This window comes from Acartia tonsa, chromosome 4 (assembly GCF_053477335.1).
Source record: "Acartia tonsa isolate MP-2025a chromosome 4, ASM5347733v1, whole genome shotgun sequence".
NCBI classification, from domain to species: Eukaryota; Metazoa; Arthropoda; class Copepoda; order Calanoida; family Acartiidae; genus Acartia; species Acartia tonsa.
Window position 1 is genome coordinate 10,660,676 of NC_137263.1, and position 24,140 is coordinate 10,684,815.

Sequence of the window (24,140 nt, forward strand, 5' to 3'; positions counted from 1 at the left end):
AGAGCCTCGTGTACGAGCAGTTGCACTAGCTGACACTCTAGAGGCCCTAGAGAATGCTAGCATATTTGTGGCCATTGGTCGCCGCCCTATAAGGACACTCGCACTGGTTGACACTCTAGAGGCCCTAGAGAATACCAGCACACCGGCACCTCCATGTCCGCCTCTCTTTAGTAAAACACTTGGGTTGGAATAATCTATGATTGAGCTATGTGCAAAATTTTGATTTCTGGACTTAGTCAGAATTTTGAAATTTAGGAGTTGTGCTAGGTGGCGGAGTATATATATAAATCTTCGGACTTAGTATGATTTTTACTTATTCGAAAGTTCTCTAAGTGTTGAAATACTTGAATCTTTGATACTTAAACCAGAACTTATTAAGAATCAAGCATGGAGTAACTTTTCATTTATAAGCTATCAAAATACTATTTGTAAAGGACCATTTTGAACTGCCTTATTAAATGAAAACTTAGGAGCAAATCCTATAGAACACGGGAAACGCTGTTAGTTGGGATACATATTGTCTTTGGAGCCATGTTTCTGAAACAATATGCCGAAAGCAGTTAGTACTCTTGAGTCGTAGTAAAGGGCCAAAAGATTATTACAAACTTGTAGCATTTATACTCAAGTTAAACTGTACTAATACTTTGGTGCCGTTAGAACCGATTTTCTGAGATTTGCACTTACTTATACATGCCTAGGACTTATATTCTTAATGCAATTCTGATTTATACGCGGATGTATCAAAATAACCATAGCCTCAAAAAAAAAATTTTTGAGTTAAACAAAATATTTCAAAGTCTCAAAGATATTCTCAACATCGATCGGTTGGAATGATATAAGTGTAGACAAATTGCTGTATGCAATCAGAGAAATAATTCCTGAGACTCTGAGCAAAATATTCCACTTTTGGACTTAGCACCGTTTCTATTTCTTTTGTTACAGAGAGAATCTCGAATTTCTGGACTTATAGTAATTTTTATGAAATTGTGAACTTGGTTGGAAATTTACCAAAATTTCGGACTTGTAATAATTACGATTTTTCCAACTAGATTAACAAATTTCATTTTCCACACTTAAAAGAAAATTTTGTCTTAGAGTATTTTTGTCTTAGCCAAAATATTCCAATTATGGACTTAGAGAGATTCTACTTCTTTTGGTGAAGGATAATTCTAACACTCTAATACTTTATAATTTTAAAATCCTTAACTTAGCGAGATTTGCATTTAGTCAAAATATTCCAATAGTGGACTTAGAGTGATTCTACTTCTTTTGACTTATAGGCAATCTCTAAAGTAGCTTTGTGAATGAACTGTTAGGAAATTTCATCTCGGACAAAATATTCCACGTCTGGACTTAGAGTAATTCTATTTCTTTTGTCTCAAGAAAATTCCACTATTTTAGTACTTAGCATGATTTCATTGAAAGATTTTTGGACTTAGTCAAAATTCACTAATTTTGTACTTGGTATAATTTCAAAAAAAAAAAAAAAAAAAAATTTTTTTTTCTTAGTTAAAATTTGCTAACTTTTTGCACTTAAGATAATTTTTGATTTTTTTTCCTAAGCAAAAATTTATTGATTTTGTACTTAGAATAATTTCATTAGAAACTTTTTGGACTTAGTCAAAATTTTCCAACTTTGGACTTAGAGTGATTCTATTTTATTTTGACTTAGAAAGTTTTTAATTCAATCTTAACTTAGAAAATCTTTTGTTTGTATGTTCCTTATAAACACATACATAGATACAATAAACAGTTCACTCAACAATAAGTAGGACATGAAAACTAAATTTTTACTTGCTTTGCTAATGCTAAAATTTCTATTTCATGTGCCGCCAGAATTCAACAGACAACTTGAGAAGAGTTATAAACCATCAATCATTAGTGATAGTGAATATTAGTGATTTAAAAGTATAGTCAACAACCTAAGCCCTATATGTAATTTAAAAGCACACTTATAAGAGACAAAGTTCTAGTAACCAAACGCAGCAAAAGGTTGCAGCAGCCTATCTTGGGAGTCTTGGGACGTCTCTAAAAGAAGTAGCAAGTAATATTGGAAGTACTCTACTGTCTTTATAAAACATCCGGATTAAAACAAAGAAAGAATATTTTCTTTTATACCATTGAGAAAATTTAATTTTACTTAGGATTATTAGTATAAAATCTATAACCAAGTAAAATAAAGTGTGTACATATAGTTCATAGTCTTTATAATCTAAAATTGTTACCTTTTTAGAAAAAAAAGTGCACTAATTCAGCTAATTTGATTTTCAATAATATTTGACCAAGCAATAACACCAACCTTGTAGTCTACTTTAAAGAGTTTGATTGACAACTTCCAGCGTATAGATTGATCACCTTGCGTAGGATATCACACTTCAGTAAGACACATAGAATATTGTGTTCTCACTAATTAAGTAGAGCACATCCGGTCTATAATAACCTTGAAAACAGACTGATTATATTCATATATATAGGATAATCTAAATCGAGTCTCAATAATATAGTTATAAGGATTGAAATCACAAGTGAAGCCCCGTAATAATTCGCGAATAATACTTAGTAGGATTGGTAGGCATACCCTAATACAACTATAAGTATTGGGTGCGAGATCTTTGATATTCAGGCAAAACAGTTGCAATACTATTAGAATATAGACGATCCTTTGGGAGTGAACCTTAGTAAGTTATATTCATAAAGCCTTACAGGAATAAGCAGATTGTAAGCTACATATCCTTAGAGTGAAGTAAGAATTCAACAAGGATTATAAATTGCTGTTTTTTTTTCTCAACAATAACATTTGCTAGGAAAAGTCGACGCCTAAGCAAATAACAGTTAATTTGTGATAGTATATTAGCATACCCAAATTAACTTCGCTGCAAACTTTAACATTCTATCTAACCTTATAGCTAATTTGTATAGCTAACTAACCCACATTAGCTTTGTAAGCAAATACAGAATAAATCTAAGTAAAAGTGTTTCTACAGTTGAGCTTAATTAAGGTTAAGAGTGCATTAGCGCACACTCCAGAATAAGATTCCAAGCTCACACGCAAGCATTCACGACGTAGAAACAACTGTAGGTGAAGTAGACAATACATACTCATCTATATTTAACAATTTTAAAAGAAAAATTTGTTATTGTAAACAATTCCTGATTGTTTTAACGTTAAGCGCATTAGTCGGTTTCTTCTTGTACCTCTGCTATTTAAATCCTAAAATAGTACAACATCTCATAAGCTTCTTTAAAGAACTCATAGAAAGTTTAAAAGCTTTAAGCTAGCTGTAATGCCATTATTTAATAAAAGTAAGAAAGATGACAACGCTGAAAAGGCGAACACACCACGTCGAGGACGCTCGACGACGCCTGGAAGAAGAACTCCGTCAGCTGATGCAGCTTCTGCAGGAGATGATACACGAAGAGAGGAACCAATGCCCAACCAGGAGGAACCAGAACAGAATGGTGAGAGAACCAAGACGCCAGAACCAGACAGGGAATCTGTAAGATCCATACCCATGCGAGAGGACTCACCAGACGCACTGATCAGAGATCGATATGTTAGAGCAACACTAGCAGATCCTCTGGGAAATTTCCTGTTCCCACAATTCCTGGATACAATAAGACTTTGTAACCCCAACCTACGTGTGGACTCAGAAATGATGAGGAACTTCTGTACCAACTACACACAGAGTATGAGGGAATACAAAGAGGAACAAAGACGTGAAGTTGAGTTAGAAGCCCAGCGTATTGTACAAGTGGAGAATGACAAACGCACTCAACGACACTTCAGTAACTTCACCAACCAAACTGGAATTAAACCACCAAGCAGCTATGCAAGTAAGAGCACCCTAAGCAACGATCAAAAGCTTAAGTTAGCCAATGGAACCTTCCCTCTCAAGCATTGCTTCAAAGGAGATGGTAAACCACCCTACATTACTGATTACCTATCAGAGATGAACACTGCTCAGGAGTTATGTAACCTCTCAAGATCAGAATTTGAAACCTTTATGCTTAGAACCACAACTGGCGAAGCATATACTACTATCCAGCAGAGTTTCAATCTTGGACTATCTATTGAAAGTGTCTACAATAGCTTACTGCTACAGTATGATATACTCATCAGCCCACAGGAAGCTCAAGCTAAGCTGATAGCCTTTAAGGGAACAAAAGCCATGTCATTCCCTAAGCTTGTCAGTACAATTCAGAATCTTGCCAGCAGAGCCGCTGTTCATTATACAGACAAGAAGGAAAGACAGAATGTATTCAACATAACTGCAGTGGAGGCACTCAAACGTAGCTTACCAACAAATAGCCGCAATATAGCATCTGAAAACCATCACAATCTCACACATGATCTTGGAAGATCCCCTACATATCATGAGTTGACCGCTTCCATGTATCCTAGAACTGAAGACCTAGATCTGGACCTACAGCAGAATGGTGTATCAGCCAGTTACAATGGAGACTTATCGCTTCATAAAAAGACGAACAACACCAACTACTCACATGACAGGGATACAAGAATGAACAGAGACAAACAACCTGCTAAAGTTGCCGCTACGTCAAGCTATTATAAAAGGCCAACAGTTAGAGAAGTTACTGCTAAACCAGCCTATCCTAAAACCTACAACAGAGAAAACAGGGATAATAGAGATAGGCAACCACAAAAGAACACCAAACAAGATTATCATATCTCCTATGGTACATCCAATAAGCGCTACTGCGGTGCATGTGGTCAAAACTCCCACAAAATATCCGATGGATGCAGACTACTGTGCGATGACCAAGGACGACAATATCAAACAGCACTAACATCCGGATACTGCCCAAGCTGTCACAAGAAGTATGGCAAAGACCTATACCACGCGCAACACCTATGCCCTGGACGACCAGCAATGATGGAACTGTACCATAGTGGTAAAGTAAGACCTGGTGGTGTGTTTAGACAGGCATATGAAGAATGGGTTGAGGCCAAAGCCAATGGACAATCCAAGGAGCGTGGCAGAACAGGTAGAGTTAACGCTATCACCGTTCGAATGGATCCAAATGACCCCAAGATTTTAGCGGTCGATAGTTCTGCAGCTATCATGGATGAAAATAGGAAAATGTACTTGAACTGTTCTGGCTGTATGTCAAATGGAAACTACGATGTATACATGACAGCTTTGTTTGACTCAGCAGCAGACAGAAATATCATGTCAACCAGCTATTTTGGTATGTTATTTGGAGTACAACAAAATGAGGTTAAGAACCATCTGGAAAAGAGTGACATGGTTCTTGTCAGCTATTCTGGACACAAAATCCCAGTAGCTGGAGAGATAACTCTCATGATTCGTCTCACACAATTCTCAGGCATCTATAGACCAGTACCATTTATGATTGTACCTGAGGAACACAAGAATGTCACACCTATGATCATTGGAATGAACGGCATTAGAGATCTCCAATTAGGGTTGACTTTCGTTGCGGATAACCACCCGCCAGCACCATATCTATACTCTATGTTCCATCCTGGGAGAGTACTAGATAGCCTGTTCTGTTCTGATTATGAGTTACAACTCTGCACAGGGACAATAGACAAAATTGACCCTAATGAAACTCAGACTATAGAAATGAACATCAACCATTTCTTCAACTTAGCTCCTGGAACAAAAGTCATTCTCAGCGATGACCACATTGCCAATGATAGAAATGGAGGAATTAAAATTCAACCTGGACAAACGCAACTGACTGTCAACAACCGAGGACAACTTAGTGGAAGAGCAATGATAACAAATGTCACTGAACATGCAATCACTAACACTGTTATCACCGGATATTTGGAACCAAGCAACCAATTTGTAGTCAAGGAGATCACCACAGACTTTGATTTTACGCAATCATTCCTACACAATGTATCTGTGACAACTGAGCTAGATGAGATTGTACAAGCCCTGGAGCGACACGCAGAAAAGGATACGGCTCCAGCCATCAATCAGATTTCACTAGACACCAGAAACCACTCAGTTCAACTCTTATAGCTACCAAAATACAGCGCCATCAATCTGGTAGAACGATCTTTCCCTTTAGCTGATGGATATATACCGAATCCTACAGCTATAAACAATGACACTCCAATACCAGGAGTAGCCTTATCTGATTACCGATCTAATATTGATGAAATTCTAACTACACCAGATCCTGAAAAGAATAAGCTTTTTGAAAATAGTGATGACGTTATTGAACTTGGCTTAAAACATATAGCTGAATCCGATAACCTCATGGACTATGTAACAGAACCTACTGGCTACAGTGTGCCTAAGGACCAGTTTGTTAAACCAGAGGATCTTGTGGTGCTGTCAGACTATCCACCAGAGGTAAGACATTATATAGAAGACATATTCCTAAAATCTTACCCCGATATCATATCTACACATTCTACCGATAGAGGTAACATGAGTAAATATCTAGGCAATTATACAATTAGACTAAAACCTGGTCAAACTTTACCCCAGCATAAGAAATTATATTATTTATCACCCGTAGAGAAAATGCAAATGCAATCTATCTTAGAGTTTTTGTTAAAGAACGGCACCATTGAAAGAGCTAATTTGGATGGGGATTCCTATAACAACTATGCAAGCCCAGCTTATCTGATTCCAAAGTCGGATCAGGGGAGCTGTCCTCGTTTAATTGTAAATTTTCAACAATTGAATCCTTGTCTGCAATCTGAACCTGCACTGCTACCCACAGCAGAAAATTTGATTCAGTCTCTAAGGGACAAATTTGTGCATAGTAGTAGTGATATGGCTAACGCCTTTCATAGTATAACGCTAGAACCTTCTTGCAGAGACCTAACATTGTTTGCAACCCCCTTAGGAGCTTTTAGACATGCATCCTTACCAACCGGCATTAAGACTTCACCTGAAAGTCTATCACGCTTTATGGAAAAGATATTACACTGGGAATTGGTTTATGATGATAATGGTAATGTTGTAATGGATGGTGATTTAGCCAAGATGGTATACTCACCTATCCCAGAAGTCCAACACATTTACGATGATTTCATTGTCTCAACTGAACTAGCTAAAACTAGATCAGAATCATTGAATATACATTTTAAGATTTTGAAGAAAGTTATGGGGAGAATACACACGCATAAAGGAAAGATTAGTTTAAAGAAATCACAACTTTTTAAAAGTAGGGTAAATTTCTTTGGGTTCTTCATTTCACATAATTATTGCTGTGTAGATCAAAGGCGAGTACAAAAACTTCTAAATATTCCCATGCCTACTGATATTACTATAATGAGATCTTTTATGGGAGTACTACAAAGTATGCATAAACATTTAAGATTTGATATTATGGCTCCTACACATATTCTAACTTCACTTACTTCTACTAGAATAGGTAAAACTTTTGTCCCAACTCCAGAACAAAGACAAGCATTCGAAGACATTAAGAAAGCTTTAGCTTCAGGACCAATTTTTAGCAAATTAGTTAACTTATCCACACCTAAGATTATCTTGTCAGACGCAGCCGGCACCTCAACTGGCTCATATTCGGCAGTCTTAGCGCAAATAGTGACACCAGAATTACAGGCTAAAACCCTACCCCCTGGGCTAAACTTCGATGACCCTGTACACCATGTTATTTATGATAATAGGTTACCAATTTTACCCCTACCTTTGCAGAATGAAGGTGAAAACATTAAGGATTATGCGAAGCGTATGTCTGAAGATGGACCACCTGAATTTGAATATTTGGCTAGTAAAACTTTGGGCTATCCTGAAGACACTGTACACAATAGTCTCGGGATATCTTTACAATTGCTTCTAGAACTAAATAAAGTTCAAACACCTCTGACCACTATCCTGCAAAGAGCATCAAAAATTATACGTTCTACGATGTTGAGACAAAAGTATACTCAATTTGTATTTAATAATGATAGGGATAAATTCTTAGAATTTATTCGCAAACTAGAGCATGGATATGTATATCTAGATCCGCAACAACTCATATTTGAAGCTCTTAGTGTAGCTATGTACCGTCCTGTGATAGTTATCACAAATATAGAGGGTGTCAAACCTGTCACTCAACACTGTTCAGACAAAACAAAACCCCCTTTTGTATTTTTACTATATGGACACAAAGAGCAACACATAGTAAGACCCGCAATGGTTTCATCAACCAATAGCTTTAATTTAAAATCTTTAGCGTCTATGTTTGAAATTATCGCATACACCTCAAAGAAAATTACCATTGCTGAGTCAAGATTACATATCATAGACATTGAAATCCTAGGAATTATTTATGCAGCAAATTCGTTTAGAACTCTAATAGGTCCAAGCTGTGAATGTACTTTGTTAACAGACGCAAAGTGTGCTTATTATCTCTTTAATCCTAAAGCATTAACAGCCGTTAATAAATTGAAGAGGTGGAATACCACTCTGTTAACTCTAATACCGAAGCTAACAATGTCTTTCTTAAGAGGAGAAGACAATTTGGCAGATTTCTTAACAAGGGCATATAAGGCTACTTTACCAAGCATTAAAAAGGTAGCCCTACCTAAATTTGTTAAATCTGGGTTTGAAGATAACTTACCACAATATAAAGTTTGGACTATTGAGGAATGGACACAGTTCATTATGGATAACCCCGACTATTTGGGTTATGATGAACAACCCCCACAGCCAAAGCAACAAAAACCCAAAATCACCATAAATTCACTTGCCGCAGAACATAGAGTTATAGGCAAAGTACTAAGACCTTTGGAAATCCTAAAAGAAAGGATTAGCATAGAAAATATAATTGCAAACCAAAAAGAGGAATACTCTGATATTTACACACGTTGTCTAACCTCTAAATCAAACACCTACACTTATAAAAGACAGAACTACGAACTTAAGGACACGATTCTGTTTACAAAAATAAAAGGAGATTTAAAGGTTTATCTCCCAACCAAACTATTACCAGTATTAGTATGCTATACTCATCTTTTGTTAGTACATAGTGGAGAAATTAAAATGCTTTTGAATATGCAAAATTTCTTCCACCCTAACCTTAAGAAATATGTTAGAAATTACACTAGATCTTGTTTAAATTGTCAACTTCAAAATTCATCTACAAAACTAGAACAAGTAGGAACTTATAGTACAATTTCAAGACCTTTTGAATGTGTAAGTATTGACTATATACAATCCTTGCCCCCATATCGTAGTTATAATCATATCCTCACTATAGTCTGCCAACTAACAGGAATGATTCTTGCATATCCCATGAAATCACTCACATCCCGTGAATTTATAAACAAATTCATGTTTTATTTCTATCCTAATTTCTCCCCCAGACAAATATTGTGCGACAATGCAAAATCATTTTTAGATAAGCAAAATTTAATATTCTTTGCTTCTATTGGCATCCGAGTTTTGTATTCTACTGCGTACTTTTCACCCTCTAAAGGATTGGTAGAAGCTAGCAACAAAGTAATAAAATGGCCAATCATTAAAATTTTGGCGCAAGACTCAAAAACCTCATGGGTATATCTACTACCGTTAATAGTCCGACAATATAATTGCACTAAAATACCAAAAACTGGATTTTCACCCATGGAATTATTATTCGGGACACGTAGCTCCCTGTCTAAATTGTTCTTTGGAGCAATAAAACCGGATGAATATCACCCTGAAATAGCACGCACAGAAGCTTATGTGCAAGACCTCTCAGACGGTATACAAGAAAACTTGGACATTTCAGCAAAAGCTATTGAAAAGGGAAGGGAGGCAAGACTAAAGTATATTAACAAAACCCGCATACACAAACAATTTGATATAGGAGATCTTGTCTTGGTTAGAAATAACACTATTACACCTGGTGTTAACCCCAATCTTAGACCTATCTATCATATTTCACCCTATAGAGTTTTAGATGTAAGCCCTAACAGTTGCACGCTTGAAAGAATTTCTGACAAGAAGACTGAAATATTTAAATACTCTTTCAACGAAATCAAAAAGTTCAAGCCAATTGACGAACATTTTGACACCCTCCCAGAGGAAATAAGGGATATTATCACAAAGCCTTATAATAAACTCACAAATCAAGAGATAGCCACATTAGTTAAAAATGACACACTTCCGCTTATATTTCCGGTTAATTCAAAAGATCCACAACCAGGAATACGCGCACACTCACCCTTAGAAACACGAAAAGAAGCGTCACAAAATAAGAAACCATTAGATTCTGATTCGGACATAGAGGACTCAAGTGACGACGAGGACATGACACTCGATTCCGTATTTATTACCGGAGGTCGACGACTTAGGAAAATAAATGATAGACATGTCAGATTTCGGAATGGCACAAGTTCACAACCGTAATTTACATTTCCATTTACCCTGTAAACTTGTGAACAATATGATAATATGTTATTCTAATCTGATAACTAAGTTATCATATTCATGTAAATGTTCCCACTCAAAGTTATATATTCAGTGGTATAATATACATTTTTTCTCTTCAACGGGGAGACCAACTATATGCAATATACGTCGACTAAAGAGTCGATCCCCTCAAAAAACACTTACATAGAAACAAAATTTTTGCATATAGAGAGTTTTGAATCTGTATAGGCAAACAGAGTCAAACGATTGATACAGATTGTACAAAAATACGAATGTTACAAATGTTAAATACGCACCCTAAAATATACACAAAAACTATTTAAAACATTTAATACAAATTGTACAAAGTGTACAAACATAGCAGTACTAATAGGCAACCTATATATATACGCCTTGAATTATGATGAGTTGATTAGTTATTAGAAACTATAACCACTCTACATACAAAAAAAATATGTCAAAAACTTTAATTATAACTTCGGACAGGAAACGCCCACTCAGAATTTTAGTAGTAGTAAACAATAACGATAACTTAAATTTTACCCTGAAATTGAGTCAGTTTACTATAACATATCCACAAGTGAGGAAATCACCAACCTTGTGAAGTACTACAGTTATCACATAACACGTAAGTCTTAACAGAATATTTTACAAAAGTTATAAAATGCAAACTAGATTCCGAAAGCCTATGCCTAGATCACAACGGGTTCTACATGAGACCTTCGCAAACCTAGTAGAATATTGTTATAACTTGCTTACGATGATTAAAGAAATGTTAGCGTTTAAAATTAGTTGTGGAATCAGCCAACCTAGTCGTATTGTACGATACTTGCACTGTCGTATACTTAGAAACACTTATAGAGACGCATACAACCGTTTGGTTATACGGTATAGACAGCAAGAGTATAGAAACCGACAGACTATAACAGACGAATTACGGGCAGTAGCACGCCAAATAGAGAATTTGAGAGACACAGTCCTTCTTATCTCTGGACATTGTACTCTCCCCACTATCCACGAAGAGTAAACTAGATTACAATTGATTCTTATAATCTGAGTTTCTAACAATGACGTACGGACGTATCCTAACGATATAAAAGTTTTCGCATACGATAAAACCTCTTGTACATATGTGTATTGATGTAAAATACTTATATTCTCATATATCTCTATGTAATTATTGAAAACGATAGAAAATTAATCGCATAAATCATAGTAGAGACATCAAAAAGAACATAACAAGAAATTTTGTCATTTATACAAGTTATCATAAACCAAGTGAATGTAAGCTAAACTAAGCACCTTGCAAAAATAAACTTTAATTATGTATCTAACTAAATTAAGGAACAGACAGTAATACTTATAGAGTAGCTACGTAAACGGGAGTTATACACAACAAATACTAAATCAGTAAATAACAGTGTATACGCTACTTAAAATTGCTATATTTATTTAAACAAAAAGTAAATAATCTTTAGAAAGGTATAAAAACTTTGACAAATATTTTTCTTTGGTGAAAACTTAAAATTAAATCAATTTTGAAAACAGAACATAAACTTTTATTTTTACAGTAGTTGAAAAACATTATGATAGTAAGAAGTTTTCTGACAATTTAACATCTTAGTTAATATAATTTGGACATAAGCTGTATAATGGCACATAATAAAACTTCGAGATTGCTAAACGTTGAGTTTATACATAAATGTTGAATTTATACATATAAAAAGCACATAGCCTAATAACAAGCTAACGGAAGCCTAACACTTAACTCTACTTGTTGGAAATAAGACTTAGTTTTAGATCTAAAGGGACATAAGAACATTTTACCTTGAGACTTTAAATTTTGTGACTATTGTATTGAAATTTAAAAGGGAAACGCTATTTATTCTAAGCCCTACTAATTAAATAAAACTTCCTTAATGAGATCATCCAACCAATGATATTACTTTAATTACTTGAGTTACAAACAGTCTTTACATGAGTTTTCTTATAAAAAAAAAAAAATACTTGAATAAGCGTATGTAAATAATTTTGTCTAACGTCAGTCTTTCAGTCTACTTAGATATTAGTTACAAAAAAAATATATATGCTATTTACAAGTCCTCTCTATATCACAGCACAATTAAAATTCACGATTAATGCACAGGGATGGATATAAATGAAATTTAGAGAAAAGGTACTGAGTTGCGAGTTCGATTAAATATCTATATATACATGACCCTTATAAGCTAACAAGAATGAATAAACTGTGACATAAGGCTGTAATTACAGTTGTTAAAATACTATTGAGAAAGAAAAAAGGATTAGTTCGCTTACGAAGAAAGTAATTAAGAATTGAATGAAGTTTTAAATTATGAGCATAAAGAAAATACAACCTTATAATCATTTCCTTACATACTAAATATCCTTACAGACTAAACATATATGTACATAATATAATGGCAGAAGTGTAAATTAATGTTTGGTTTTGTACAGTAATAAAAAAGTCATAATGTCTAATAACAAAAGTCTTTACTTCATAGTGATTACTATTTTGACTAGTTACATAAGAATAGAAAATCTGTAAATTTAGTCACATGTTGTCTAAAACTGGTCATTGTCTTAAAATTTGTATGTCATAGTTTCAACCAAGCTAACAGCGCCACTTCACGGCGTGCGTTTAGGGAACATGGGACCCCGACGTCGAGGGACTCCCTCGACGCCGGAATCCTCTGTCCTGTTGTTATCTGAGGAATGCGTAGCTGAGTTGAAGCTACTCTCCGCTGATGTTATCTCTTCCAAGATAGCAGGCGTTGGAGTATGCATGGAGCGGCGCAAACGTTCTAAACTGAGGACCCGCAGTGGAGTGGGGTACTCGATCTCATCAGTCACCGCATTAAATCTAATCGGCGGAAGATCGGGGTCCTCGATATCGTCAACCAGTGGGACTAAACTGGCCGCATCCTAAAATTAAGAAAAGGGACATTATTAGACAACCATGTTAATAAATGTTCACAAGAAAATTTATCAACGTTAATCCATATATGTTTATGAGTCAATTTTACTAATACTTTATCTAGAATCTTGCTATTAACTATTAGGAAGAAATTACACCATAGTTAAAGTAAAGTTATTGTCTAAAAGCATAGCTAGCTGAGCTAAATAGCCTAGTCTAAGTTACGTAATTTTTGCAACGAAGAAATATTATAAGAGCTTATCAAACTTACCACAGACAAATCAGCTGCAGAAGGAGATTCAATGCGACTTAAGCACATAATAGAGCTCAAGGAAGAGCTGTCGCTGGATACCTCAGCTGTCCTCTCAGAGCTGACTCGATTACACCTCCCCATATTGGTGTAAAACTGTGCCAGGGGGATGGAGTTGGTCGCCTAAAATATAATAGATCTTATTAGTTTAATCGCAACACCAACAATGAGTCTAGGAAAATCAGGAAATGAGAATGCCTAAAATCCTGTAAAGCTATATGATTAGGTAGCAATTCAACCCACTTTATACTAGAATTAAAATCTTAGATCGGTTCAAAAATGCTTATGCAACCATACATTTTAAGATTAATATTCTACCAATAAAAGAATTTTAGTTGCAAATACCTCTGGATACGTGTACAAATATGCAGCCTCTTTCTGAAAATTAATAGAAAACTAAAGCATGGATACTTACATGTAAACGCTCTGTTTGATCAACAATCAACGGACGGAAGCCAGGACTTCCCGTCGAGGTTTCCAAGCCCACAGGCACACTTCTTCCAGTAATCCGATCCTCAGTGGCAGACAAACAGTGTACGGCAAACAGGCCAATTCTGGACCTCACTTCTGCTGGAGTCGATGGACTAGCAGAGGGAGCCTAAAACAAAAGGAAAACATTAAAGTCTTGATCTAACATTTAAACCCCAAGGAGAAACGTACGGCACGAGCAAACTCTTAACTTTCCCAGAGGGAAATAATATTAGGTTGCTACTTAAGATTTTAGTAAATGTTAACTGGTATCTCAACTTAATTGCGGTAACCGAGCGGATTTCTCTGGCGACATAAAACGATGACAAACGGTGAGCGATATATATGGAAGAGCCGAAAGTCAACGTTGAGGAAGTGAGAATAGGACAGAACAACCATACACCAACATGATGCTTTATTATACAAATCGGGTGGCTAGAAAAAAAATTATACAAAACAAAAAAAAAGAAATATACAACAGAAGAAAACTCACCTGTGTATCCGACAGAATATCATCAATCTCAGAGGACGCGGCTTCATACATGGTGTCCGACGGCTCCGCAGTTGGCGACATAACCCCAGCTCTAGTCCTGTTGGTCCTGTTACTGCAGTGGAGAAGCTCAATGGTCCTGACGCCTATGTTTCGGAGGCGCGTACATACATCTCTTATCCAGCGAGCCAGCGACCTGTCTGAGGTGTTGTCAATACGTGTAAGAGTCTCAAGCCCTACAGCGCCGAAGAAGACCACTATAAGAGCACATGAAAACAAGCCAAAACCCAACAACATGTTAATTAAGCCATCCATGTTGAAGGTGTCCAGACTCGTCTTCTGGTCTCTCCCCAACTCGGCAGACCCAGAATCACCTCCGGCAACATCGTCACCAATGTCACCGCAGGAGTTCTGCATCACCGAATTGAGGAGAGACCAGATGATTTGTATCGTTCTACTAAGCATCAGTGAGAGATGCTCGTTGCCGAACATCTCCCCTTGATCCCTTTCGGACTCTACAGTACTTGTGCCCCCATAGTCATCGACATCAGCAAGGCTTGGCATCCCAGACTGGTCGCTGTACACTGAACTCGAGTCGTCTAAGGAGTTTTCAAGAAACGAGGAATTGGCAAGAGTGGCCGCAGCCGCCCTCATTGATTCCTCGAATCTTTCCTTAATATTCTGATGCGCGTCCAGGCTGTCAGGCACATACATTATGAGCGAATGTAAATTTAAAATAGAGGACTAGTGATTCTGAAAGGCAATATAGTAAAGTTAGTTTTATGAAAAAGACTGTACACACGAACTCTTTTGTATTTCAAGCAACTATGGTTGAACCTCCTAACCATTAAACTTTGATTTATCATCTAAAAGTAAAATTCCTTAAGTTAAAGAATATGTAATTAATTTTACATGATTCAACGCTTGAAAATAGCTATCGTTAAGCTATTTAAACATTAAAACTTTGTTTTATTAGATTCAATTAAGTTAAAGAATATGTAATTAATTTTACATGATTCAACGCTTAAAAATAGCTATCGCTGAGCTATCAAAAACATACTCATTATGATGTATCAAGCAATTAAAAACTTATGTACTAGCTAAATCTGAATATCTTCAATGATGTTTTAAAAACACTTTAGATAAAGCTAGCTAAATATAATTTTTGTAAGCGACCATTTTTTTTATATAATATGGTTGAGTTACTCGTAACGTAAATAATCTATCAATTAACGTCATTATAATTGAATTAAGTAAAAAGAAAATCTTATTTTAAAACCTATAGTAACATTGTTTTAGAAGATTTGAATCAGGACTCAAATAAGTTTTGATTATACAAAGGGAACGCTGTAATCAAAAGTTAAAATGAGTAGAATGATGGAATATATCTGTGTCATTATAAGTTTTGTTTACGATGAACGAATTTAACTTTTGCAGACGGAAAACGTAAACAAAACAAGGTACGTCAATTTACTTGCTGACTCAGATATGTCCTATCAAAACTACAAATATTATATAGAACAAAATTGTCATATATTGAAGATGTACCCATATTGCTTCAAACCCACTTTCGTTTAAAAATACAGTGATAAAGGTCTTATCGACGAAGAAAAATAAGATTCTTGGGTCTTAAATAATGGCTAACGAATGCAATAATGAGCACATCAACAATCTATAACATAAAAACATTCATATAAAACAAACGGGTTACTATATTTTATCACTTTTATATAAATTCTCTTGGAATTTAGCGGTAAAATTAAACACTCGAACGCAAGCTCCGCTCGCAAAGACAATTATTATATAAATGAGCATAATTACTGGGCCGCCAGCTTTTTATAACCTCGCTCAAATCCAACCCCTATCACTTTTGACCGCCCAAACATAAACAAAGGGTTGACAACTTATTGTTACGTAAAATTTAATTACGGACGTCGAACGATATATTTTATAGATATTAAGTTTAAAAGGTACACTTAATAGCGACGTAATGTAAGATATTAGTCTTTAAAATGATTAAAATTTATTCATGTTAGAAATAACATAAATACAGCTAATACCAACAATGGTATAAACCATATGTACATATACAAAATATACAAACAAAGGGTTACCAACTTTTGTTAGTAAAATCTTATATTTTTACATATATACGAGTAATGTAACCAAAGAAAATAATACGATATGTAAATACTAATTGTACTTATACATTTTTATATAAAATATTGTTTATATTCAGGAAACAGTTATATTTAACAGAAATAGAGATAACTAACCAATCCATTATAGGTCTATCTGTAACGAAAGAATTTCTAGAATATCCCAGGGATAAAAGGATTAATAAAAGATTATTAAAACTTCTTTTGTTTAGATTACCATAGCCAGGATACCCCAAGGAACCGGTTGGAGCACGCGCACTAACTCTTTTTAGGATCTACCATGGACCAGCCTGGAGATAACCTAGATGATCATGGAGTATTGGAGCCCTACCACCACCCTACCTTGGACGGATTGCGGTTGTGTTCCTGTCAACACCTTGACACAATAGACGAGAACAACAACATCATCACCACACCTGAGTACGATGGATTCTCAGAGAACCTGTCCATCACCATCAGGAATTTCTTGTTAAATTCAGCCCTGAATACCAGAGAAGATAGTAGAGTGGAGACCGATAGTGACACCAGCTCCAGCAGCACACTATCCCTCTCTACCGATGACCTCAACCAACTCTACTATGACCTGGAAAATCACTCAATCACCTTGGACGAGAATGGAAACGAGGTAGCACAAGTGGACGCCCTTGGCTACATATCTACCTCACCCCCAACCTCAACCTACACTTCGAACGAGAGCACTTCACCACCTAGTTCATCATCAGAAGAAGCTGAACTATCCAGAACAACCAAAGCAAAAACATTTATTGATGTGACAAAGTTAGATAAAACTAAACCCCTCAAGAAAAGAATGTATTCTATTTGGGAGGTTTATCATCTTGTATACCCAGCTATGAAGATACGCAAATCATACTTTCTTAATGGAAAGCGTATTTAACTTAGCTTGGAATACATTTATAGTTTATTATATATGCCTATATACTGGGACTACTAAACTTTTTCTTTTTCTCTTTTTTCTTTTTTAACAACTTACCCCCATTGGAGATGCGATCCTCAATTTTCAAATTCTTTGAACGTACATATGAGACTTTTACAGAAATGCTTCGCATCCACAACTATCTATCTATGCTTGATATAAAATCAACACTATATAGATCATATTATGAACCTTTGATTGACACGCGCCCTGCAATTAACTAGTAGCACTCAGGGGCAAGACACAATTACTTTAGCTAGGCCCAAGGCATTATTTGTATCAATTTATGCATTCATAGGCCTGTTTCTACCTATATGACACCATATATGGGTAACGAAAGCCTATTCATGGTAATCTGTATGTGATTTGCTAATAGTATATGTTTATTAAAGATATTATGTTTATAGTTAATGTAATCATATAAACAACCAGTACATATATGTATGCCTACAACTATGCCTGATTTACGTCACATATTAACACACAGATATTTAATTGCACAGACAAACACTAAAATCCTGGTCCAGAGCTAATGTTATAGCATGTACCTCTTGAATTTATTCAGTTATTTACTAACTCTCCTACCATCAACTTCTCTTTCTGGCTTTAAAAAGGTAATGACTTAGTTGTTTGGCATGCATTGTAGTTTAAATTTAGGCTCCTTAGTACTTAGCATGAATTGAGCTCAGGCCTTATGTTAGAACTCTAACACTTAGCACAATTCACTGCTTGGGACTTAGGGCACATTTCTGTCCTACTCTACTTATAATTTTAACACTTATCCTGTAAATATTTCCATACTTAACTTATGCACTTGTGATATAAATACACTTTATAAAAACATTTTCCTTCCTTAATACTCAATATACTTATATGATTCCGATCGAATATCAAAACCAACCATTTATTCTTAGGTTAAAGCAACATAATACTTCGCGTGGGTCTTTTGTTGAGCTTCCACCAGCTCAACCAAATTCGTATTATACTTGTGGGAATAGAGGGTTAAGCATTCTAAATAAGCGAACCGACGATGAGAATGTCTATGTGTATTGCATTAAAATTAGGTTTTAGTAGTACTCATAGAAGAGCGGTCTCCATACCTAAATATGGACAAACGCCCCATTCGCACACACAATCCGGCCGATTACCGGATATCCGGCATTTGAAATCAGCCGGATATCCGGTATCAGGCCAAAAAAGTATCCGGCCCAACCCTACAATACAGTTTTAATATTTATCAGATTCCTGCAAGCCTCCAGATAAAACTGAGTGCAGTAGATGTAAAGAAAATAAAAGATATCTTTAAACGACCTTACATCAGGTTTGAATTTTATATTTTTTACGACAAAAAATGGCATATAGTTTTTACATTTTCCAACAATTAAGTTTTAATTACTTTTTCGTTAATTTTGATACTATAAGGACTAACAAAACAAAGGTCTCCAGAAGTTTGTATGTATACTCCATAGCTACTTTTATAAGTTTAGTAAATCTTCGTCTGATTTTTATTTTTTTCTCGGCCAAAGGCATTATAGATGATTTTAAACCGTCCGATGAAGTATTTAGAGGTCTATCTGCAAATAGTAGGACGTATGGCATGTAAAATTTTGCATATCTGCCATTTTTTAACAGATTTTTTTTGTTGACAAAAGGATAGTAATCTGTTTTTTTTGTAAACTCATATTTTTAATCCATTATTTTTTAGAATCATAAGATCCTTTCTTTTTTAAGTATAGTTTAAGTACTTTTAAGCTTGATATCAATACTTTTAATGATTTTTTAGATCTATTCCTGGATTTTTAGAACAATTGGAAACCATCTATCAGGGCGGCAAAAAGGTAACTTATCAAAATAAAATTTAGTTTATACCAATAATATTTGAATTAGTTGGACTTTTATGGAAAGACCAAGTAGAAACAAGGGGCGAAGGCGCTTGTAATTTTTCTTTCACGGGAACTTTAGTTGGGTTTAAGCTATTTTTTCTGTCATACTTTTTGTGAACAAAAGAACCTATCAAACCAAGGGGCGAAGACGCTAGTAATTTATAATGCTAATATACATGTTAGCATAAAACCATGCAAGACACAAATGTTTCCCATAATCCAGAAAAAATACATAAAAACACTCTTTACACTGTAATAAACATTTCAAGGCAATCCAACATCAGATTTATTATAACATAGAGGGAAAAATATACGAGGGAGGAAGTTTGATGTGTATTTTTTGTTCGGGGGGTAGGGAGAATAACAGACCAATTAGTAAAGCACAGAAATATATAATTCACTAGAGTTGGCTCGATATAACTATCTCCCTATTGGCTAGTTTTCTATATGCATATATATTTCTCAATAAATCTATTTTACTCACCCGGCATTACTATTTAAATGGAAGTAAATATTTAATAATTTAAATGATCCTAAAATGATTTTTTAAATTATATTTTTTTCTTTACATTACCATACCAAAGGGTTTATTATATGATTACAATTTTAGTTCAATATTTGAACACACAAAGTGTCGCCACAATCGAATTCTTTTAAAACGGAGTTTTCTTTAATTTATTATATTATAAATTTAAATTTTCTTTTTTATGATTAGAAATTAAATACTTCATTATAATGTAAATAGCAACATGAAATGAAAAAAATGAATTTATTTTTAATAAAGTAAAATAATGGGTCTTATCGTTCTGAGCAATGAGAGTTTATTATGGATTATTGGAGCACTATGAGTTTTCAACGAATATTCCTTGGAAAACTTGAGCTCGTTTATAGACATTTATTTCCTATATAGATCTGACATGGATCTTGAAGCAATTAAGCAGGCCGTTTTGTACATGTTAAAAATTGGAAGATTTCATTAAATAAAAGTTATCGCAAATATACTTAGTAAATAATTCACATCAAGATATATCAAACAAAGGCATAGTAAAGTAGCCGAAACACGTGAGGAAATTAAATCACTGACTTACACAATACATGAATTCATAAACTGGCCCACATAAATCATAAAAACACATATACATGCAAGTGAAGTGAAGGCCTAAAACCGAGTGGCTGCGCTTCTTGGCAAGAGTATATCACTTGTAGATAATCCAATTATTCTAATAATATTCTTTGTTTACCTGTGAACACATGAAATTTAGCCTCACCCCAAAATACATTTAATGTGGGAGGTGATTAATCCTATATCGGGCTTAACCTATCCTAAAATATGTACAATGATAATAATGATGCTGTGAGTATTGGTGCAAAAAATATGACGTAACAAAAAAAATTAGCCAATGAGAGGCCGTTATTGACCAATGGTAAAATTTATAGTGGCCTCTCATTGGATAATTTTTTTTGTTACGTCATATTTTTTGCACCAATACTCACAGCATCATAATAATGCTCATTATTTTGTTGACTTTTGTTAAGTAAACTTGTAAATACTTGAAACCACGGTTGTTTATATTTAAGGAGTGGAGCAGCTTTATGAGCTGCTATCGTTTATAAGTAAGAGTGAAGCTTTTCTACTATTCGCACTCATTTGGCCCTACGTTTCCGCAGGACTCGCGCCGCTACGCTACCTATACGCTCACACTCAAAGAAACACACCCACACATATATACGAATTTTTCTTCCCTAGCTGATGTGCTTAACACTAAGTAACATAAAAAAAAGAATATTTGCCAGTATATCTAGGGTTTATGTTTCCATTATACACATATTTTCTTTCTACACTCACTTATCTGAATAAACAGTGTGGATTAAATATGTTATGTACAGGGTGCTGGTGACAAATTGAATTTTTTTTTGAAAATTATTTACATTTGAAGTAATTGTACAGGTGCAAATTTTTGCTTCCAATAGAGCAATCTGTATTACAGTAGAACGATGACTGTCTTGTACGATTGTTCGACACTTCATATCTCGCTCATTGTGCTTTTCAGGGAATATATCTAATGGTTCTGTGGAGAATTTTAGCTGTTTTCCTGAGGGGTAGGACACTCTAAAAAAAAATTTACCTTTCCCCCAAAATATAATGCTAAAATCCAACAGACTTACTATGGTGTCACCTATGCTTTTATACCCTGTAATGTATTTTTGCTAGTATGTGTGATTGTGTGTGTGTGTGATTTTTCTGCCTGTCTCTATCTGTGTTGATTATATATGTGTAATGGTAAAAGTATGTGTGTGTGAGTGTGCGTATGTTTGTATTTTTGTGTGTTAGGGATGTGTTTTTAGATTCCATGAGTTTATTGACTTATATTTTTATTATTCATATATCTAATGAATTAATAAGTGTAATGGTAAGTAGTAGGTATTTATGTTATTAATTTTTAACAAGGACAATTATATAATTAAGGAGCAAAAACAAGTCTTGATTAGCTTAACAAAATAAACGTATTTTAAGTACAAAGCAAAAAAATCAGTTACAGCGAAGCTGTTTAAACAAATAAGCTGAACAGGATTCTAAAATAACAAATGCCCTATAATCCATACCAAAACCTAAGTGAAAAATAGAAAAAGTATGATATAAAGATAAAATGCATGCCTAACAAAAAATAGTTATTTCTCGCATCGTATTATAAACGGCTTTCCGCGGATATAGAATGTACAATTATAATACGATGCTAGACATAGTTTTTTCGTATGGATGAGAACAGGTTCTTATCCACCGGATTCGAATGAATACGAGAAATCATTTTACACCTATATATTTATAATTAACGTCAGTTTGACCTAAGAGTAGCGTTTGACAACATAAACATTATTTCCTATTTTTAACAGAAATTTTGGCTTTTGCATCACACCAATAATAAATTCTACTAAATTTTTTTTTAGCACATTTATAGGTTAAACTAGATATATTTGTTTTTAGATATTATATTTTAGATAATTTCATTTAGTAATAATAACACAAGTTGATATATTAGGTTATTTTTTTTGTATTTGTAATTATTGATATTGGCTAAAAAAATTATTAGTTGCAAAATAAGTTATCCGCTGTGGAATCTAATATTCTAAATGGATTCAGGAAGGGTAAATATCGAATATTTCATGCTCTACTCCTCTGCTTAAATACAATAATATCAATCAAAAAGATTTTATTTTTATCCTCTCTTCTGTGTTAAGAAATACAAACTTACTAATAAACAAATATTATAATACTTAAAAGGAGCAGGGTGGTTATCCATTAGTATTTTGTGTCTGTCTTTTTTTATGTACCGAAAATTTTTTGGACTGATTTATTTTAAGTAAAAAAGTTTGGGAGTGGGGGTTGACACCGACTCCATTCATTCACCCTGTGCTGAAGAATTGGACTATAAAGCGCACCTACTGACTTTTAGAATTATTTTTTAAGTCGGAAGAAGGCCCTAACTTTGCTCATGAGGATCAACAACGACGGCTTAAAACGACTTTTAGATAAGGGGTGTGCAGACGGTCAAAACAATGCATAGATTAGATATGCATATGTTATAGGAATTTTCACCTAAAATTCAGCTGTCAATCTTCAATAGCACCCGAGAAAGTCACATTTCCCCCATAGCGTTACGGACTGAATGACTGGTGGACGGACAGACAAAGTAATTTTAGGAGTAGATTTGCTTAAAAATGAATCTTTTCTAGGTAGAGATAGAGCAAGCTGCAGAGGTCACAGGTTTTACTCTCACAAACATAATCAAACATAAACTTATCAACTTACAAATCATATAATTGCAGAATTTATGTAATATTAGTATTTAGAAAAAAATCTCTTCAGAAAGTGATACATTAAATCAAACTTAAAATAGAAATATATTCTTTCATCAGAGATTATTATGTATCAAGTTTTGGTGGGTTAAAAAATCAGTATAAAAATTAGATATTGAATATATGCCCTAAAAAACTTCAATTATCATAATTGTCTTTGAGAATCTTACAAATATGGTTTATTTTATTGCAAAATTGTTGTAAATTATAGCTGTAATTGTAACATTAATTAAATAATAGCTTGCCTTAATTATTTCTAATTGAAATTAGAAGATATATTGTTATAATTTCTGTTTGTTTAATTTGTAAAATGTGTTTGTTACAAAAAATAAATTGTACAAATAATTAGTTTGAATATAAATACTTTAATAGATAACAAGGACAAATAAGTAAAATTATTAATAGAGGTGAATGTTATTTTTTATTGTTCTTTGTATATATATTGTGTAAATATTTATTTTATTTTTGAAATAAAAACTAACTAAAATCTAAAGTTATTTTTATACTTAGTTAATAAAAATTTGGACGACTACGTTTGAAATTTTAATTAAAATAACAGGAAACAAAGACTTAGAAAAATGTGAGAAAAATGAAATTAATATTTTAGTCTAATTTTTAACGTAAACATACAAAAAGCACGAAACTTTAAGTTGAAGATGAATTTAAAAAACGATGTTTACTCTAAATTTCTATTATTATATTAATGCACAAAAAAGATAGATGAAATTTG

The 24,140-nt window shown here is 34.2% G+C and overlaps 2 protein-coding genes across 2 annotated transcripts in view; one reads left to right on the plus strand and one right to left on the minus strand.

The window, feature by feature from the left end:
• mei-W68 (meiotic W68) overlaps positions 1-23,897 on the plus strand; it is a 36,244-nt gene extending 12,347 nt beyond the window's left edge. Inside the window, exons 8-10 of the mRNA XM_080156295.1 lie at positions 18,914-18,993; positions 19,456-19,510; positions 23,288-23,897. Of these exons, the coding sequence (XP_080012421.1) occupies positions 18,914-18,993; positions 19,456-19,510; positions 23,288-23,374 (222 nt within the window). The 3' untranslated portion in view covers positions 23,375-23,897. The remainder of the gene's footprint in view (positions 1-18,913; positions 18,994-19,455; positions 19,511-23,287) is intronic.
• Positions 13,023-13,747, minus strand: LOC145317953 (uncharacterized). Its single transcript, XM_080159241.1, has 2 exons — positions 13,583-13,747; positions 13,023-13,319 (listed from the first exon to the last, which is right to left on the minus strand). The coding sequence occupies exons 1-2, from the start codon at positions 13,703-13,705 to the stop codon at positions 13,023-13,025; spliced, it is 420 nt and encodes a 139-aa protein (XP_080015367.1). The 5' UTR covers positions 13,706-13,747.
• Positions 23,898-24,140: the final 243 nt, after the last annotated feature.